The following is a 16784-nucleotide window of genomic DNA, read 5'->3' as shown; positions in this document are numbered from 1 at the left end:
CGTCTTCGACTTCCTGCTGTTTAAACATTGAGGGAACACTGACATCTATTGGCCAGATCAGATCAGGCTCAAAATTCAGGCAGTGGATTAAAACTTGGCAACTTTAAATGGGTGGACTTCAATTCCCAGAATTCCCCAGCCAGCATCTTAAGCCACCCACCTTAAAGTTGCCAAGTTTGAAAAACACTGGCTTACATAAACTTAAAGCAAGTCTTTGCCCTCCCCAAACTTCTTTTTCCATCTGGGAAGGGGGGGAAAATGGATATTTCTTCTATGAATTTGGGAGACTGACAACATGGCAGGCGTTTTCCAGCCTGTGTCAGAAAAGAATTCAGGACTCTAGCGTTGGTGGCAGATTTTTGGAATGGTTAAGGAAAATCAAAATGTTCATGGGAGGTTTTGAGTCAGACTTCCTTTGACGCTCCCATCTTTCTTTAGAACATAGGAGACAAGATTTCCTCGATTATAATTCAGCCTCAGGTATTTCCCATCAGAAGCAGTATTTTACGATCCATGTTAGTTCTTGGTACCATTCCAGCCTGGGATGTCAATAAAAATGAAGATGGTGGTGATGAGCATGCAACTCCTTTTTATTTGTCCCACGTGCAGCACACAGAAAAGCAGCAGGCCTTCAGTTGCACAGCTGTAACCGCCACCTTGACTTTTTTGCCCTCCTCACATACATCTCTGATTCCAACTCTCTCCCCAGAATGGCTTCTGTAATCTATTAAGGAAGGACGTTTATTAACATTTGGGCAATGTAATGGTATGTGGGAAAGACCTCAGGAGACGGGGCAAAGGGATGCTGCCTAGGAAAGGATTGGATAAGAGAGGGCACAGCCCGCAGCTCCATAATGGATGGAGAAAGAGGCTCAGAAGGGAAACCCCCCCCCCTAGTTTCTCAGGCTGTAAAGGAGACAATGGGAGGTTTGTACTTTCCAACTTGCAAGATTCTGTTAATGGAGCTTTACAGTAAAGTAGAATTAGCTCATCTGGTTGTTTCCTGTCTGGTCTACCTGGGAAGGCTGACAGGCAGTGGTTTAAGAAAAAACACCTTTCTGCATCAGTACAAAAAAAAATCAGTTAAATCCAGTTGAATGCTTTAAATTGTGCGTATGTGCCTTTGAGTCAGTCTTAACTTCTAGTGACTGCCTGGACAAGTCCCTGCAGTTTTCTTGGCAAGGTTTTTCAGAAGTGGTTTGCCCTGGCCTTCTTCTTAGGGCTGAGAGGGACTGGCCCAGGGCCACCCAGCTGGCTTCCATGCCTAAGGTGGGACTAGAACTCACAGCCTCCCGGTTTCTAGCCTGATGCCTTAACTACTATACCAAACTGGCTCTCTTGAATGCTTTAAAAGATAACCATAATTTATAAAGCCACGGTGTCTGATTCCGATCCAATCCGTCTCATCCAATCTTCTCCTCTCTTTGCACTGTTAGGAATGAGGATCGGGAGCGAGTCTGGAGAGCATCACGCGACACCAAACTGGAGACCTTTCCAAACTGTGAATCCTGGTGAGTTACCTTTTTGTAGCACTTGAGAAGCTTTTCTGCTTGGCTGGTTGCATTCACACAACACCCTTGACCTGGCTTCCCTTTGGCTGCATTCCCACCACACGCTTAACCTGGTCAGTTGAAGATCTGGTAGATGTGTTTGCACAACATGCTAAGCTTTTGCAGTCTTTTGACTTTGTGAATCGCCCAGAGTTGTTAGCAATTGGGCAGTGTACAAATAAAAAATAGGCTTGGTTGGTTTGAATCAGGGTGATGGTGGCTTCTTGTGCTGTGTGAACTCCACCTGTTTGGTTGGTTGAAATGTATTGTACAAACCCAGAAAAACTAGATTTATTCAGTAATAGATTAAGCATGTTGCATGAACAAAGCCACCATTTTGGTCTGCACATTACTTAGAAGTGTAAACTAATCAACAGGGTGGGTCTGCATAGCATGCAAAGCTTAGCCCAGATTAAGTTGTGTGAAGGCAGGTGCACAAAGTCCTCTGTGAATTTAATCGAGTGTGTTATGTAAGTATAGCCATCAGTTGCACATTGGCTGGGGAATTCTGGGAGCTAAAGTCCACACAACTTAAAGTTGCCAAGTTTGAGAAACACTGGTTTATATCAACCTTCTCCAGGATTGGAAAGAAAAGGCAGAACTTTTTCACTAGTAGCCTCCATATAATTCTCTCTAGGAGAGTATATATTTTTTTTATCCGTTCAATTGTGTCCAATTCTCAGCAACTGCCTGGACAAGTCCCTGCAGTTTTCTTCACACGGTTTTTAGAAGTGGTTTGCCACTGCCTACTTCCTAGGGCTGAGAGAAAGGGACTGGCTCAAGGTCACCCAGCCGGCTTTCAGGCCTAAGGCGGGACTAGAACTCACGGTCTCCCAGTTTCTAGCCTGGTGCGTTCACCGCTACACCAAAGGGGCTCATAATTGTAATGGTATGTAGTGTAATAGTATATAGTATAATTATAATAGCAATTATTATAGTATAGTATAAGAATTATAATAGTATAACTCTCTCCTAGAGAGATCCAAGTTGTTGGCACTGGAGAAGCTGGGGAAACGGCCATTGTTCACCACTGAATGTTTGGGGAATTAATTTTAGTTTTCTGCAGTTCCACTGAGGTTGCCTTGATTTTTATAGTTAAATTTCTTTTTATGACAGTTGTATTGTTTGAGGAGCATTTGATTGGATGCTTTGATGGATTGATTTTTTATGTTGTTAGCTGCCCAGAGGACTCCTTTGGGGCTCTGTGGAAGAGAAATCAATCTCATAAATAAAAGATATATTCTACACTCGAGACCCAACCCAAGAGATGCATTTTCAAAACTAAAACGACTAAATTTCATTGAGCTGAAATAAACGGAACTTCAGAGCACTTGACCTAGATTAGGGAGGAAATTAAGGGCGGAATTAGAAAGTAGTACTTTAATAACCTTTCCCCCTAGAAAAGTTGGGTTTCCACTAGTCAAGATGCACTTCCTTATTTCACTGTATGATGTGAGTTTGTTATTGCTAAAAGCTAAGGAGATGTTCTTTCTAGAGGTGTGCAGTATTTGGGTGCAAAGTGGGCCACGATGCACTGGAATTGACAAACTTGCTGTGGTCACATGAGGTCCAGAGAATACACGTATGACTCAAGGAAGTAGCAACAGAGTGGTAATGTGCAACTGAACACTTTCACCATCTGCGTATCACCTCCTGAACTCAAAAGTGTTTTCATGAGCTCTCATACTACCATGCAAAGCCAGGGAAAAGCAGGGCTCCCTTGATGTCAGCCTTGTGAGGTAGTCCAGACAAGAAGCACATCCAGAAGTACTAACTTTATTGTAAGATTACGCTATCTTGCAGATCTGAAAGTACATCTCTTCCCCCTCACCTTCACAGCCCAAGAAACTAGGGAGGGTCCCTTCCGAGATGTTTGCCACTTCCCCATTCCTTCTGCAGGCTCAGCTGCCTCTTATCTGACTGTGCCTACTCTGCAGTTCTTCCTCCTGTCTCCCAAGGTCATTCCCATATACTTTGACACTTAAGGAGCTGCCAACAGGTATAATGAGCTGCTCACAGTGCTCCAACACTGCACACATCTAGTTATGTCTTTATGTCCATTGCAAATTTTGATTTTGCTCTGATTTCCCTTTTATGAAAGGTTACAGGAATATACTACTTTTTCCCACCAGATTTGGACGTGGTTGATTATACAACCCATGTACTGGATGCAAAAGATCTCAGGTTTCCTCCTTTAAACAGGATTTTAGGAAGCAATAAACTTTCTCCCACCCGTGAAAAGCTGGAAGGTACTGAGCTAACGCCCGATGATGCTTGGTTCTGAAGCGCTGAAATCTGGTTTAAAAATCTGAATTTTTAGCTTTGCTCCTGTTAGGTGTTTGGTGGCTTGGAGTGCTATGTCCCTGACACTATAGAGATCAGAATAATGTGGGGTCATACATCAGGTGTAACTACTTAAAAACAACAACTAAAAACAACCAAGGTTAGTGTTAGCATTGTGCTGATGCTGCTATTAAATCTGTGAGTGGTCCAGGGTAGCCATGAAGTGTGAGCCCAACCAGTAAGTTGGTGTTTCAGGGCATGGACTCAGAGGATGTAGGTTCTTTTTAAGAGTCTCCAGCAAAGCAGCATGAAAACTCTAGGGCAATGTTTCTGAACCTCGGCAACTTTCAGATGTGTGGACTTCAACTCCCAGAATTCCCCAGCCAGCCTTGCTGGCTGGGGAATTCTGGGAGTTGAAGTCCACACATCTGAAAGTTGCCAAGGTTCAGAAACACTGCTCTAGATTGTATACGAATTACTGAGATCTCACTCCAATAATGTGTCTCCCTTCTTCCCACTGTGACTCCTGTGTTGTTCTGTTTCTGCTGGATCGTGGCCCCTGCGGCTCCAGCACCAAACCCACGAACGAGGAAGTCAAGGGCTGGTCCCAGTCGTTTGACAAGTTGATGAAAAACCCAGCTGGCCGGAACGTGTTCCGGGAATTCTTACGGACTGAATACAGCGAGGAAAACATGCTATTTTGGTTAGCTTGCGAAGAACTCAAAAGCGAATGCAACAAACACGCCATCGACGAGAAAGCGCGGATGATCTATGAAGATTACATCTCCATCCTTTCTCCCAAGGAGGTATGTCATTTCGCGTTTTGCTCCAGCCCCCCTGAAACGTTTCAGGGCAGTTTCAGACAGCCATTTTAATTCCATAGGTAATTGGTAGGTGTCAGAGCCCCTTCCCTCCTCCTCCATTTGCAGCCCGGAAACTTGTCCAAGGTTTTCCCACTCAGCTTGAAGACCAAACTCCTCCGTGTTTGACTGTATGATTATTTATTCATTTAGCAGGTACACGTTTTCAGTCAAAGCAGAGCTGATTCTGTTTATCGGAATGCACTTGTTTGCTTTTCAGTCCCGTCTCCCCAACTATGTAAATTGTTTAATCAAGTAAATGTCGAAAAACCTGCAACGGATGCCAAAAACCAGGCTGAACATTTCAGCCCGTGCCCCTTCTTGTGATGTCACATTAGGAGCAAGTCCTGCATGGCCCCCAGAAGACCTTTGAGCTAATCCACAATGGCAGACTGTTGTCAAGAACCCGACCCAGCTGGACTGTTGGGGCAAGAAGGCAACACTGCTTCTCCTTCCCCTGTCAAGAGAAAGAAGCAGTAGCATTCCCATAGGGGAGCTGGTTTCTGAAGGTGTCCAGTGACACAGGCTTTGGTGGCAGCCCTGCCCTGTAGAACTTCGAATGGTGGAGCATAAGTTCTTTGGGCTTTAGATGGGACAACTCCAGTATTAGGATATCCCATACATAAGCAGTACAAAAGTCATAAAACAGCCTTCCCTAACCAAGATATCCTCCAGATGTGTAAAGGAATTTAGAGCTGGTCATGGGAAGGTCTGAACAAGACATTAAGGAGGGAAGGAAGGGGCAACCTGTTAAGGAAGGATTTGGAGAAGACACTCAAAGTAAGCCAGCCCACTTTGATGCTGTTTAATATAAGAGGGGACAGAAAGAAAGTGGGAGAGGCCTTTAAGATGGATGTCAGCCCTTCAAGGTGGGCCAGGCAAAGAAACCGACATTGCAGGGAATGCTACTTTTTTGTTGTAGGGTATAATAACGGAAGCTTGGAAGTCTGGTTTCCACTTCAGTGTTTAGAGACCTTCCACTGTTGTTCTTGGCTATGCCATGGACAGTTTAGACCAGGGTTTTTCAAACTTGGCAACTTCAAGATGTGTGGACTGCAACTCCCAGAATTCATGGCTGGCTGTGGAATTCTGGGAGTTGAAGTCCACACATCTTAAAGTTGCCAAGTTTGAAACACATTGGTCTAGGCCTACCTGGTATGAAAACATCTGAAACTAATGGCGATTAAGCCGTCAGCCATAGTTCATAGAGGGCCTGTTTTGCATTCATACAGGGTTGGAGAATCTCTCCCCTGAAACATTGGAAGTTGTGGCCACTCAGTGTGGACACTTTGTGGATAGGTAGACTGAGGTCCTCAATGAAAGCCTTTGTTCTTAGCTTCTGCTTCAGGGGATCCGTTTGCAGAGCATCGTACAAAACCCTCCCTTTCCTTCACCTGATTGACGTTCCACCAAAATAGTATTTCTTCTTCTGCTTTGCCCACCGTCCCTGCTCAGGTCAGTCTGGACTCCCGTGTTCGTGAAGGCATCAACCGCAAGATGCAGGAGCCATCCTCACATACCTTCGACGACGCACAGCTACAGATTTACACACTTATGCACAGAGACTCCTACCCCCGTTTTCTGAACTCTGCCATATACAAAGCGCTGCTCCAGAGTGTCTCTCGGTCGTCTTTGGAATCTTAAGCCCTTCCACTACCATCAGTGGAGATACCAAATAGGAGGTGAAGGATCTCCTTTCCTAGAGCAGGCGTTATTTTTCTTCTTCTTTAAAAAAGAGATCTCCCAAATGAGCTTACAGAACAAATAGACTGAAGGCATGACCCAGCAGAGCTCTGACTACAGACCACAGTCCGGTTGCCGGAAAGTTCACTCCAGATAATCCTGCCTGGTTTTCTTCATTCAGAAAAGGGCCCATGCCAGCCACTGTCACAGAACTTCAAACTCAGGCTTAGCTGGCAACCAGCATCTGGCTGACCACACGAAAGATCGAGAATAGAGATTGGGGCAACCAACCAGCAAAGGTTGGGATGAAGACATCTGGGGCAACATGGCAGAAGAAAACAGGCCAGAGTCCGCATTTCCTGAATGTCAATCTCTCTTTGATTTGTTTTTTATTCCCCCCATGTTTATTAAGAATTATTTCCATGGTGTTCTTGTAGACACAAAGATCTCAGATGGTTGAAGTAGAAACTGCAGTTAGGTCAATTTAAGGGGATTATGAAAAGTTCAGATTTTACAAAAGTACATGCAAGTTTTCTGCATCTCAAACACTTTCTGTTCACAGGCGACCTGTATTCTAGGCAGGGTTCTCTCACCTCAGCTTTGAGAATAAGCAGGTGAGCTCTGCAAGGGACAGATAGGATAGCTGATAAATGGCTCTGCCGTAGAAGCTCTGTGGGAAAACCAGCTGATAGGCCCTAAAGATCTCCCCAACATTGCAGGCCGCATTTTCCTTGCATCTCTGATGCACGTGGACTACAAAGACTCAAGAGGTCTTCAGTGACAGAGGATTCTTGAACCTGTCACACTCTGGATTTCAGATTGAGTTCCAGCTTCTTCCTTTTTTAAAAGCCAAAGGAGTGTTTTGCAGATGGAATTGTGGGTCTACCAGGCTTCCTCTGGGAACAAGGATTAATACCCTGCCACTAGGCATGACAGAGTAGCCCCCATCTGGAGCAGCTGCTGTATTGTGCCTAAGGCTCATAGCTCTCTGGAGTGGTTTGCTGCTTTGGCTGCCCTCAGTGCCTTCTGTGGTAGCAATGGCATCTATCTTGGCAAGCAGCCACAGTGGCCCTTTTACAACAAATTTTTCTGAAGAAACTTTCAGAGTGACATCTTTAAGAAAGGTACCCACCGATGACTAGAGGATGGGTTACAGCAATGTTGTTACTAGAGAACAGGAGCATGAGAAAGAGCACCCAAGAGAAATGACAAGTCTTCCATCTCAAGTGGGTTGTTCTCCTGATTTGGGCAGGCTGATCTTTGGACTGCCCTTCTCAGGAGCAGAATGGGATGGAACAGATGCCCTCCTACTGCAGCACAACAGCTATTCCCTCAGGCTTGCAACAGTAATAGGATGGCCTTGCGTAAGTTCCCTAGTTGCCACTGGGCAGTAGTAGAGTCCATAGCCTTCTTGGCTTAGGAATCTTACCAAGATGAGGTGGTCTTCATTCATTTGATGTTATTTCATAATCTGCTGATGGGATTCCTGGAAGCATCTCTCTGGTCACTCTGGGAAACAAGATCCCAGCCTAGGTGGACCTTTGGTCTGATTGAGCAACCCTTTCCTTAAATGATCTGCCAAAGTGAAACAGAGTGATCCAGATATGCCCATCTCAGAAACAGAGCCACTTTTTATCTTACCAACTCACTGGAGAAGGGTAGATCCTCTCCATTGGGGTCCATTCTCACCCAAAATGATGAAATGTGTTGTGACATCATAATGCAAGTACATAAGGGGGTAGAGATGGTGCCACGATGCATGTTTCATCCCTTCTCCTCTGGTGGAAACCTATGATCCTGTGGCAGCATTCAGCACTTGGTAGCTTCCATAGGTCTTGGATAGCGGTTCCAGATGACCGCAAGTTCTACAGTTCCAACTGCCAGTGCCAGCATATTGGGAGGGTGAGGGCTTGCAGAATATAACCCTATGGATCCAGGAAAAGATGGCCTGAGAATGCGCTGCTGAATCCGAGGGGAAAACGTAGTATCCAGGGCTCTGCCCTGTCTGTCTGTATGGTCTCTCCCAAGCATATTTGTTCCAGCAATAGATGAAGCTTTTGTCTTGTAAAGTGATGGGAGATCTGCCCTGGATGGAACAAACTCCACATTATTCTGCCTGTGTAGTTGCTCAAAATAAGTTCTCCCCCAAGCCATGTTATTTCTCAGCCGCTGGGCCAACGCTGTATGAATTCCCTCACTCTGAATATGCATTGGATTTTTCTGTCTCATCTTCTATCAAGGATGTGGCATCAGGATGGGGGGGGGGGCATTCCACTCTCTTTTCATAATTAGAAATGCTTCTCTATTATGGTAGTAGATGCTAAGAACAGGACAAGTTTTAGGGTTTGTGTTCCTTTGCTCAGGAAAGAGGGACCCCAACCCATCTCTGATCCCCTATTGCATTTTCCTAGAGAGGTGTCTGTGAGTTGTAGAAAGTAGTTTTCCAGAAACTGGTCACCAAAACAGATTTTATTAGCCTGCCCAGTAAAGACCTTTCTTTGGCTCATTCATGTCACTGCAGAAACACGTGCATTTTGTGGTCAGTAAGATACAAATTCTTTGTCTGATGTCTTTTAATTGCCTTTCCTATGTTCCTATAATTTGGAAAACGGCCATAAGGACGTGTTTCTTTTCCAGCCTTTTCTCATCATAGTCCAATTCAGGTGCATCCACATGGCTGAGTTCAAAACCATATTCTTTGTGACTTGTGGGAACTCTCTTCCTCCAGAAGAAATAAAGGGCCAATTGATTAATTTGAAAGCATTTTTTTTTACATGTACAGAGAACATAGGAATATCAACAGGCATGCTGTAAAATGGGATTTCTTCAAACTGAGTTCTGCAAAATCCTCCATAAGGACCTGAAGGGGTTCTACAGGACTGTAACTCTTTGCAAGGGACTTAAGCTAAAAAAAAAAAATTGAGCACACTCAGCCATCAAGTTCTTGCCTTCATGCTGCAGAGAGTTCCACAGCAAACTTTTCTAAAGTCAAGCAGAAAGGGTGGGGCTTGTCAGCTGACATTCAGAAGCCCCACCCCTGTTAATTAGGGGTTCTGGGAATTTTTAAAATAAAACAGGTTCTATAGCCTGAAAACCTCTGCTCTAGAACAGTGTTTCTCAACCCTGGCAACTTTAAGAGGTGTAGATGTCAACTTGCAGAATTTTGCTGGCTGGGGAATTCTGGGAGATGAAGTCCATACATCTTAAAAGCTACCAAGGTTGAGAAACCCTGCTCTAGAATATCTACTGCAGTGGTCTGAATATGGAAGGCCTCCTAGATGCTGCAAAGACATGGTGGGGAACAGAGCAGTCTATGGATACTTCCCGGGGTATTAATTTTCACAATTCAGTCATATGTTATAGACTATATAGAATACACAGATTAAAGCTCATACACCCATAAGCAGCCCATAATTTTACAAGCTGGGGTCACATGGTGTTATGATTTAAGTTCTGTTGAATAGAGCACGGTTGGCTTGGTTGACAAGTCATGCTAAGCCATAAAAATGGTTGGTTTGGTTTGCACACCTCACTAAGCCAAAAGCAAACCATAATGGCTTAGCTGAATTTTTAAAAATGGTTGGAAGGGTAAATAGATAACTAAGGAAGAATGAGGTTCCCTGGCAGAAGGATAACCACGGCTGATTAGGTAGAATGGGAAAATCCAACACCACAGTTTACTTGCTGGTTTCACTTGGTAGCCCAGAGGCAAACTGCTTTGATCACCATTGAGTTGACTTCCATGACCCTGTTGGTAGACTTCAGTCTGTCTTCCATTTATACGTATAGATTTGAAACTGCTTCTGCTTCTTAGGATAGCAGAGCATGTAGATCTGCAGCAAACAGCCTTCAGGATTTTGGGTGTAACTGTCACAAGACACACATCTACTTGCAGTTGCTGCCCATCTGTCTCTTTCATTTATGGGGTGTGGCTGCTGTCAAGTCACATCTCACGAGTAGCAAAGCCGAGATGAACAGAGGCAAAACTGAACACAAGTAATTCACTCTCTGATTACGGATGCAAATATGCCGTGCATTGATTGCGTTGTCAAATTAATATATACACACTTTCTCCAGCCTGATTCCTCAAGTACAACCGTTCCGAACCAGAAAGGCATGGCTGTATGTAACCAAAATGAAGGCATTGTGATACCAGCAGTTTTTCCCAGTGATCTCCAACATTTTAGAGCAGCAATGCATCATCTGGATTTTTTTTTTTTTTTGGTCAAGCTTTCCACAATTTGAAAGCCCACAAAGTTATGGCCAGCCAAGACCATCATGGTATTTGAGGTTAGGCTTTTTTGTCCCAAGTACATCACTTTAGCCTCGTTTTACACTGAATTGTGTGTGTCTTTTAATGGCCTTCCTGCTCAATGTGAAGGTAACTCTCTAGAGCTCTCTACTGTCCTTTGTTTACCCACTCTAAATAATTGGGTGGCATTGCCCAATTGCTAAGTTCAGAACATTTACGACAAAAAGCACTGGTACCAGTAGAGACATGGAGACCCTCTCATTTACATTCCTCCATTATGAGAACTGCCCATTTCCACTACTTTCCATTCTTCAGCCAGTCTGTAAGGGGTTCTGCCCCTCTTATTCCACAGCTACTGAATTCGCCCTGGTGAGGGCCTTGATTGGGACTTTTTAAAAAAAATTCAAGTGGACAATATTGAACCGCATCACCCCATCTGTGTTCTTTCTGACTCCCTCAAAGATTAGTGAGCCCACACTGGACTTTGCAGCTGTGAGCCATGCAGTCTTCAGTGACATAGCTTTTCCTCCAAGAAGCTGAGACAAGCTAGAATGTTTTTTTCAATTCTCACACCCTTGACTGGAAGCACCACACTTTTTTTCCTGAACACTGACTACCAAGAGATTAGAGAAGTTGTTCACTTATTGATGTTGATAAATAATGTTCTAGCCAAACATACTTAGTTTAAGCATTGGTTTTGGCCTGTCAGCAAAAACAGACTCCCAGTGCGCTTTACAAAATTAAACAATATTTGCCTTCAGATTATAATCCAATCACAGAAGGAAAAGAAGTTGAGATGGAGGAATTCAAAAGCCAGCCTAGATTCTTGGCTGCAAAGTCCTTGCCGATGTTCTTTCCTGGCAGGAAAACACAAAGCAATGTGCTTCGGGAGATGGTCATTCTCTGTGGGTCTCTGGCCCAAGAGTCCATATTGTTCTTCAGAGGCAGAGTTTAATTTTGATGACAACCCGCTTTTAACAGTCCCCTTTTACATCCTCATCTCAACCAAAGAGAAAATAGAACTTGGGAGTCCAAGGCTCGCTCAGCAAAAATAATTCAGTGTAAAACGTCATTATTTACAGCCTTGGAGCTTTGGATCTCCTTATGAACTGGGACAGACAATACATAATTAATTTGCACACAAATAGTGGCTAAATTTGAACCTATCCAACCTTGGATGACAATTCCTGCCTTCCCCATCTTTACTTGGGGCTGCTGATGATTTGGAGGACCTCCACCTGTTTATGGGAATCCGTGCCATAAGATATAGCCACATACTTAGGCTCTGAAATGTTTCAAGGCACAGAGAACTGTTATATCTCTAGTTACTGAATTTATGGTGGCTAAATAGGTGCTCAGGTGATACTAAATGCTGAGGATCAGTTTGCAAGTTGTCCTGAGGCAGCTGGCTGGCCATTTTTGGGAAGGTGCTGGGCTAGAGAAGAATCCTACCTACTGTTATTTCTAATTACTGTACTGTGATAAATTCCTAAAGGGATTTCAGTACAGAGATCCCTGCTCTTGGTAGCATGCAGTGAATTGCTATATTCCCTGGTATCTGCATTTTTTTTAAAAGATGAACTGCCTTTCCAAGCACAGATCTCCTTGAACACGGAGTGTCTGAATCGAAACTATTTATTGAAAAAAGCTCGCTATTCCTTTAAAATGAAAAAGCCGTTCAGTACAGGATCTTAGCTGCAAAACCTTTTGGGAACCTTTTCAATTCCTATCCCGTAATCCCATCACCACCACTATCATACAAACGGCTTTGAAATCATGCTGGATAACAGCACTGAATAAATTAGTTGAATGTATCACATTTCTTTCCCCATCTTGAATAGCTCCAGTAAGAATGAAAATGCTTTGGGATACAGCAACTATATTTATTTTTGTAAATATAAAACGGTGAACTTGAGAGTGGATCTGCAGACTCAAATGCTAGACTTGCCATATTTAGCATTTTCTCAAGCTGGCACAGAGACAAAATAGCTGTGGAATCCAGCCACGTACGCACCCAGCAGTGGCCCCAGTGATTAATGTGTTGAGATTGTGATGTCAAATCCTTTCCTCTCTATATATTGGACCCACCTTTCCTTCTGCAAAAATTTCAGCATCCTTCTTTTAAAAAAAAAAACAAAAAACAAAACTCTCTTTTCCAGTCAAACAAAGGAAGCATCCACTGTAGTTTTGAGGTGATGGTTATCTTGGAAAGAATGACAAAGAAAATATTTTTCTTGTGTATTTTTGATGGCTTTTTATTTTGCCACTGAAACTATAGGTAAGGGAATGTTTGCATATATAACCCAAGCTTGGTAAATTATTGGTTTGAGGGTTGCCTTCTGTCCAACCAGAGATTCTATAAAACCAATCCTACATCTCAAGCTTCTTTATAATTATTTCTGATAGGTAAAGGCCAACCCTGTTTTCTTTCAGGGCTTCATTTGACAGAGTGATGTCAAAGAGAGGCAAGCCAAAGCTTGATTTGGCTAACAGTCAGAAAGTCTTTTATCCATTCTACGCAGGAGGGGGGGGGAATGCACACATACACACTTGGATTTTGAGAAAATCCTGTTCAGGATTCCCAGTCTACATGGGAACAACACACTAAGCTCAAAACATCAAACCAAGGTTAACAATAACCAAACTAGTTTGTGGCATAAATTCTAGGTGTTCATTTAACTTGACTAAGTATATTGGGTGAATGTAGCCACACGGTTTTCCTTTTTCTTTGGATGGTCTGATCTTCCCCCTATGTCAACTCTTGGAGGATGGATTCTGCCACCCTCAAACTGCTATATTCACAAGCCAGCTGGGCCAAGAAGGCAGACAAAAGAAATCTGGAAGAAGAGATACTCGAGGAAACTATACTTTAGCCCTCTTCATACATTCCTCACAACATCTGATGGCTTAAAACTGTTTTTCAAACTCGGCAATTTTAAGGTGGGTGGACTTCAACTCCCAGAATTCCCCAGCCAAGTCTACTCACCTTACAGTTGCCGAGTTTGAAAAACACTGGCTTAAAATGAGGCAGCACACAAGGTCCCACATGCTGGCCTTCTCCAATATGCCCATCTTACCCACAATCTCAGATCTTCGTGTTTGAGCTTCAAGGTTTGAAAGACATGTCAACCCATATTTGGCTGAGCATGAGTCTCTCCTTGGAACTGCAGATTATATTTTCTCATATTCAGCTGAACCCAAACAGAAACTTTTTCCAAACCTCAGTGGCTACAGTCACACAACAAGCCCAGCCTGGTTATTGAGTTAATCCATTATCTGTGTTTACATAGTACAGTGAGCTATAAGCTTACCATAAGGCTGGGTTTGACCAAGAGATTAAGGCACACACACAAAGACCAACCAAGGTTAAAACCAACCAAGCTTAGAAAGTCGTGCACATGCAGCTGTTCAGCCTCTGACTGGCTTGGGGAAGCATGCTGTGTGACACGGCAACGTTTGAAATAGCTGGCAGTCCAGACGCATGTGCAGACAGAAGTGTGGGGATCGACAGACATGGTTCTGCCTTACTCCCAGCTTTGATTTTTTTTTTAATGTTTGAAGTTTTCAAATGTCTCTGAGGTTGCACTGCATCAAAAGCACATGGCTTTGTTCTTCATGTAGGCATTTTATTATTTTGCATTTGCAACTGTACATGGAACATACAAAATAAAAATAAAAACAAGAGAGGGCCAGATCACTAGATGATGCAGCAAAGGCAGAGATACAATCCAAGCTACCCTGGGTTAACCATCTTTCCGAAAGAGGTGTCTTCTGCCTCCGTGAACTGATTCTCTTCTCTAGACCCACGGCATGCTTTCATTGCCCTGGTAAGCTTAGCTACATTAGCAGACTGGAGGTGAAGTTCTAAAACTGTGTTTCTCAACCTTGCCAACTTTAAGCTGTGTGGACTTCAACTCCCAGAATTCCCCAGCCAGCATGGCTGGCTGGGGAATTCTGGGAGTTGAAGTCCACACAGCTTAAAGTTGGCAAGGTTGAGAAACGCTGGTCTAAAATCTTGTACTGCAGCTGTTTTCTAGCACCTTGCACAGGGGTTAGATACTGCCAGCCTAAGCAAGCTTCTGCCTTTCCCCTCAGCCATGAAATATCAAAGCAGGGATTCATCCAGTCTTTCCCTCAGATCCCCAGGATGCTTCCTTTAACCAACTCAAATACTTCTGTGCCAGTAATACCTGCACCTAGAGGCTACATAGATACCTGTGCACGTAGGCCGAATCCCTCACTCCATCTAGTCTAAGATTGCTCTCTTTTCGCGTGTGTGTGTATATGCACAGGGCAGAGACTCATCCTATATGGGAAATGGAAATTGCTGTGCAGATGTGATTAGCAGAGGGCAGTGGTGTCCCTAGTACATACAGAGAATGCAGGAAGGTTAGGGATTTCACACTGAGCAGTCAAAATGGATGCTAACCAAATTCTCTCCGCTTTACACAGAGCAATTCCCAAAATTCTTTGGACAGAGCGGAAGCTTCAAATTTACAAGGCAGCTGAAAGACAGCAGGAAAATAATCTCTGCTTCCCCCGCAAAAAAATTGCCAAGAGCCCGGTTAGATAAAGCTATCCTCCTAGAGGCTCTTCCTCAAATGAGTCCTGCATTTCACTTCCCCTCCCAGCCTTATTTTCTTTTGAAGCGCATGCCTTTCATCTCTTGAGGACAGCAACCCACCTTTCTGAGATGTTTTGTTTCACAACCCAGACATGGGACATCTATCCCATATATTTAAACTGATTTGAAAAACATTTCACCAAGCTTCCTATTCTTTCCACCACCACCACCCCCCGCCAAACAAAATGAAACAGGATGAGTGATACCTCAGTAAAGGGGCCGAGAGGTCTCGATCAAGCACCCTGAGCCCCCAAGCCACTTTGGAGTGGCTTTCAGTCGGTAGTACAGACAGGTTTGCGCAGAGAAAGCTAAAACCTCATCCTGAGAAACACAAAGGGGCCTTTGCCGGTCTCAGTACTAGGGAATTGGGTTAATACTGATTTTAGCTTTTGAGAGTCGCAGCTGGAGCCAAGGAAAGTCACAAGAAGCTTCTGTACACTTTGAGGCTCAAAACCAGACACCTGGCCGTTTAAAAGAAAAGAAAAGGAACAAGAACAAAGAATGTCTAATACCGTTCCACACTCTCACAATACTGACTAGGATGAGAAATTCCAAAGCTGGCTGGTCCGCGTGAACTTTCCACCTGCTGCCATCCCAGCCTCCGTTCCTAGCCACTGCCGCTTCCCACAGGTGTGCAGACAGCAGGGCCCTCCTCACCTGGATGATGTACAGAGCACAGAGCAAACTTGGCGACAAAACAGTACAAAATCTGCTGGCGGTACTACAGGAGTACATGGCAGAGCTCCAACCCTGAATCGGCTGTTGCTGCTCCCATCGGAGGCGTTTCAGCAGAACTGTAAGAGGTTGATGGGGTTTTAGAGACAGAAACAGTTTCTCAAAAGCCTTTTCTGCTGACGTGGGGACGAGAACTGAGTTGCATGGGGAGGAGGGTTTTTTTCCCCCTTGCAGAATGGTGGGCTTGTAGTTCAGTTGTGTTGTGGTGGTGAAGGACTGGCAAGAAAAGGATGGGATTCGTGATGGAGGGGTGAAGTTAGCCAGGACTCTGAGCTAATGACCGGGTTCAATGAAGCCGCAATCCTTGCTCCTGAAATTCCAATCTAGCCATGACCTCGTGACACCCTGAGGTCCCACTGAACACGATGAGCCACAATCCGACCTTTTTTAGGACCGCTCAAAAGGTCACAGAGGAATGGGCACGTGTTTCAGTTAGAATGCCCTCTTGTAATACCGTCTGCGAATAAAACGTGCCTGTAGGCATCAGCCAACCCTGGAGAAGTTTGACCCTAGCATTTGTATATCAACACATTGCAGTTTTCTCTCTGCACAAACTCAGGTGTGGCTTCTCAGTCACAGCTTCAGAGCCGGGGCTAACATTTACACGCACTACACTTCTTCCTTGATTTCTTTTCTACCTTTTTTTTTTTAAACTGAAAAACAAAACCAGCTGCCTGATTCAGCAGAGGAGTGGAGGTATGGGGTGGGGGTTCTACTCCTTATTTCTTGTTCTTCCCATTCTTGTGTCAAAACCTGGTGTCCTGAAGCCACTTTATTCTTTGCGCACAGAAGGGGAA

At 44.1% G+C, this 16784-nt stretch overlaps 2 protein-coding genes across 2 annotated transcripts in view; one reads left to right on the top strand and one right to left on the bottom strand.

Annotated features, from left to right (window-relative positions):
- Nucleotides 1–9129, top strand: part of RGS19 (regulator of G protein signaling 19) — a 31896-nt gene extending 22767 nt beyond the window's left edge. Inside the window, exons 4-6 of the mRNA XM_063296913.1 lie at nt 1437–1511; nt 4405–4639; nt 6149–9129. Coding sequence (XP_063152983.1) covers nt 1437–1511; nt 4405–4639; nt 6149–6337 — 499 coding nt within the window. The 3' untranslated portion in view covers nt 6338–9129. The remainder of the gene's footprint in view (nt 1–1436; nt 1512–4404; nt 4640–6148) is intronic.
- A 3634-nt stretch (nt 9130–12763) lies between these two features.
- Nucleotides 12764–16784, bottom strand: part of TCEA2 (transcription elongation factor A2) — a 28125-nt gene continuing 24104 nt past the window's right edge. Inside the window, exon 10 of the mRNA XM_063296918.1 lies at nt 12764–16046. Within this exon, the coding sequence (XP_063152988.1) occupies nt 16038–16046 (9 nt within the window). The 3' untranslated portion in view covers nt 12764–16037. The remainder of the gene's footprint in view (nt 16047–16784) is intronic.

The sequence above is a fragment of the Candoia aspera genome, chromosome 3 (genome assembly GCF_035149785.1).
Source record: "Candoia aspera isolate rCanAsp1 chromosome 3, rCanAsp1.hap2, whole genome shotgun sequence".
NCBI classification, from domain to species: Eukaryota; Metazoa; Chordata; class Lepidosauria; order Squamata; family Boidae; genus Candoia; species Candoia aspera.
The sequence above is the reverse complement of the archived record's forward strand: the minus strand, read 5'-3'. Positions and strand labels throughout refer to the sequence as shown.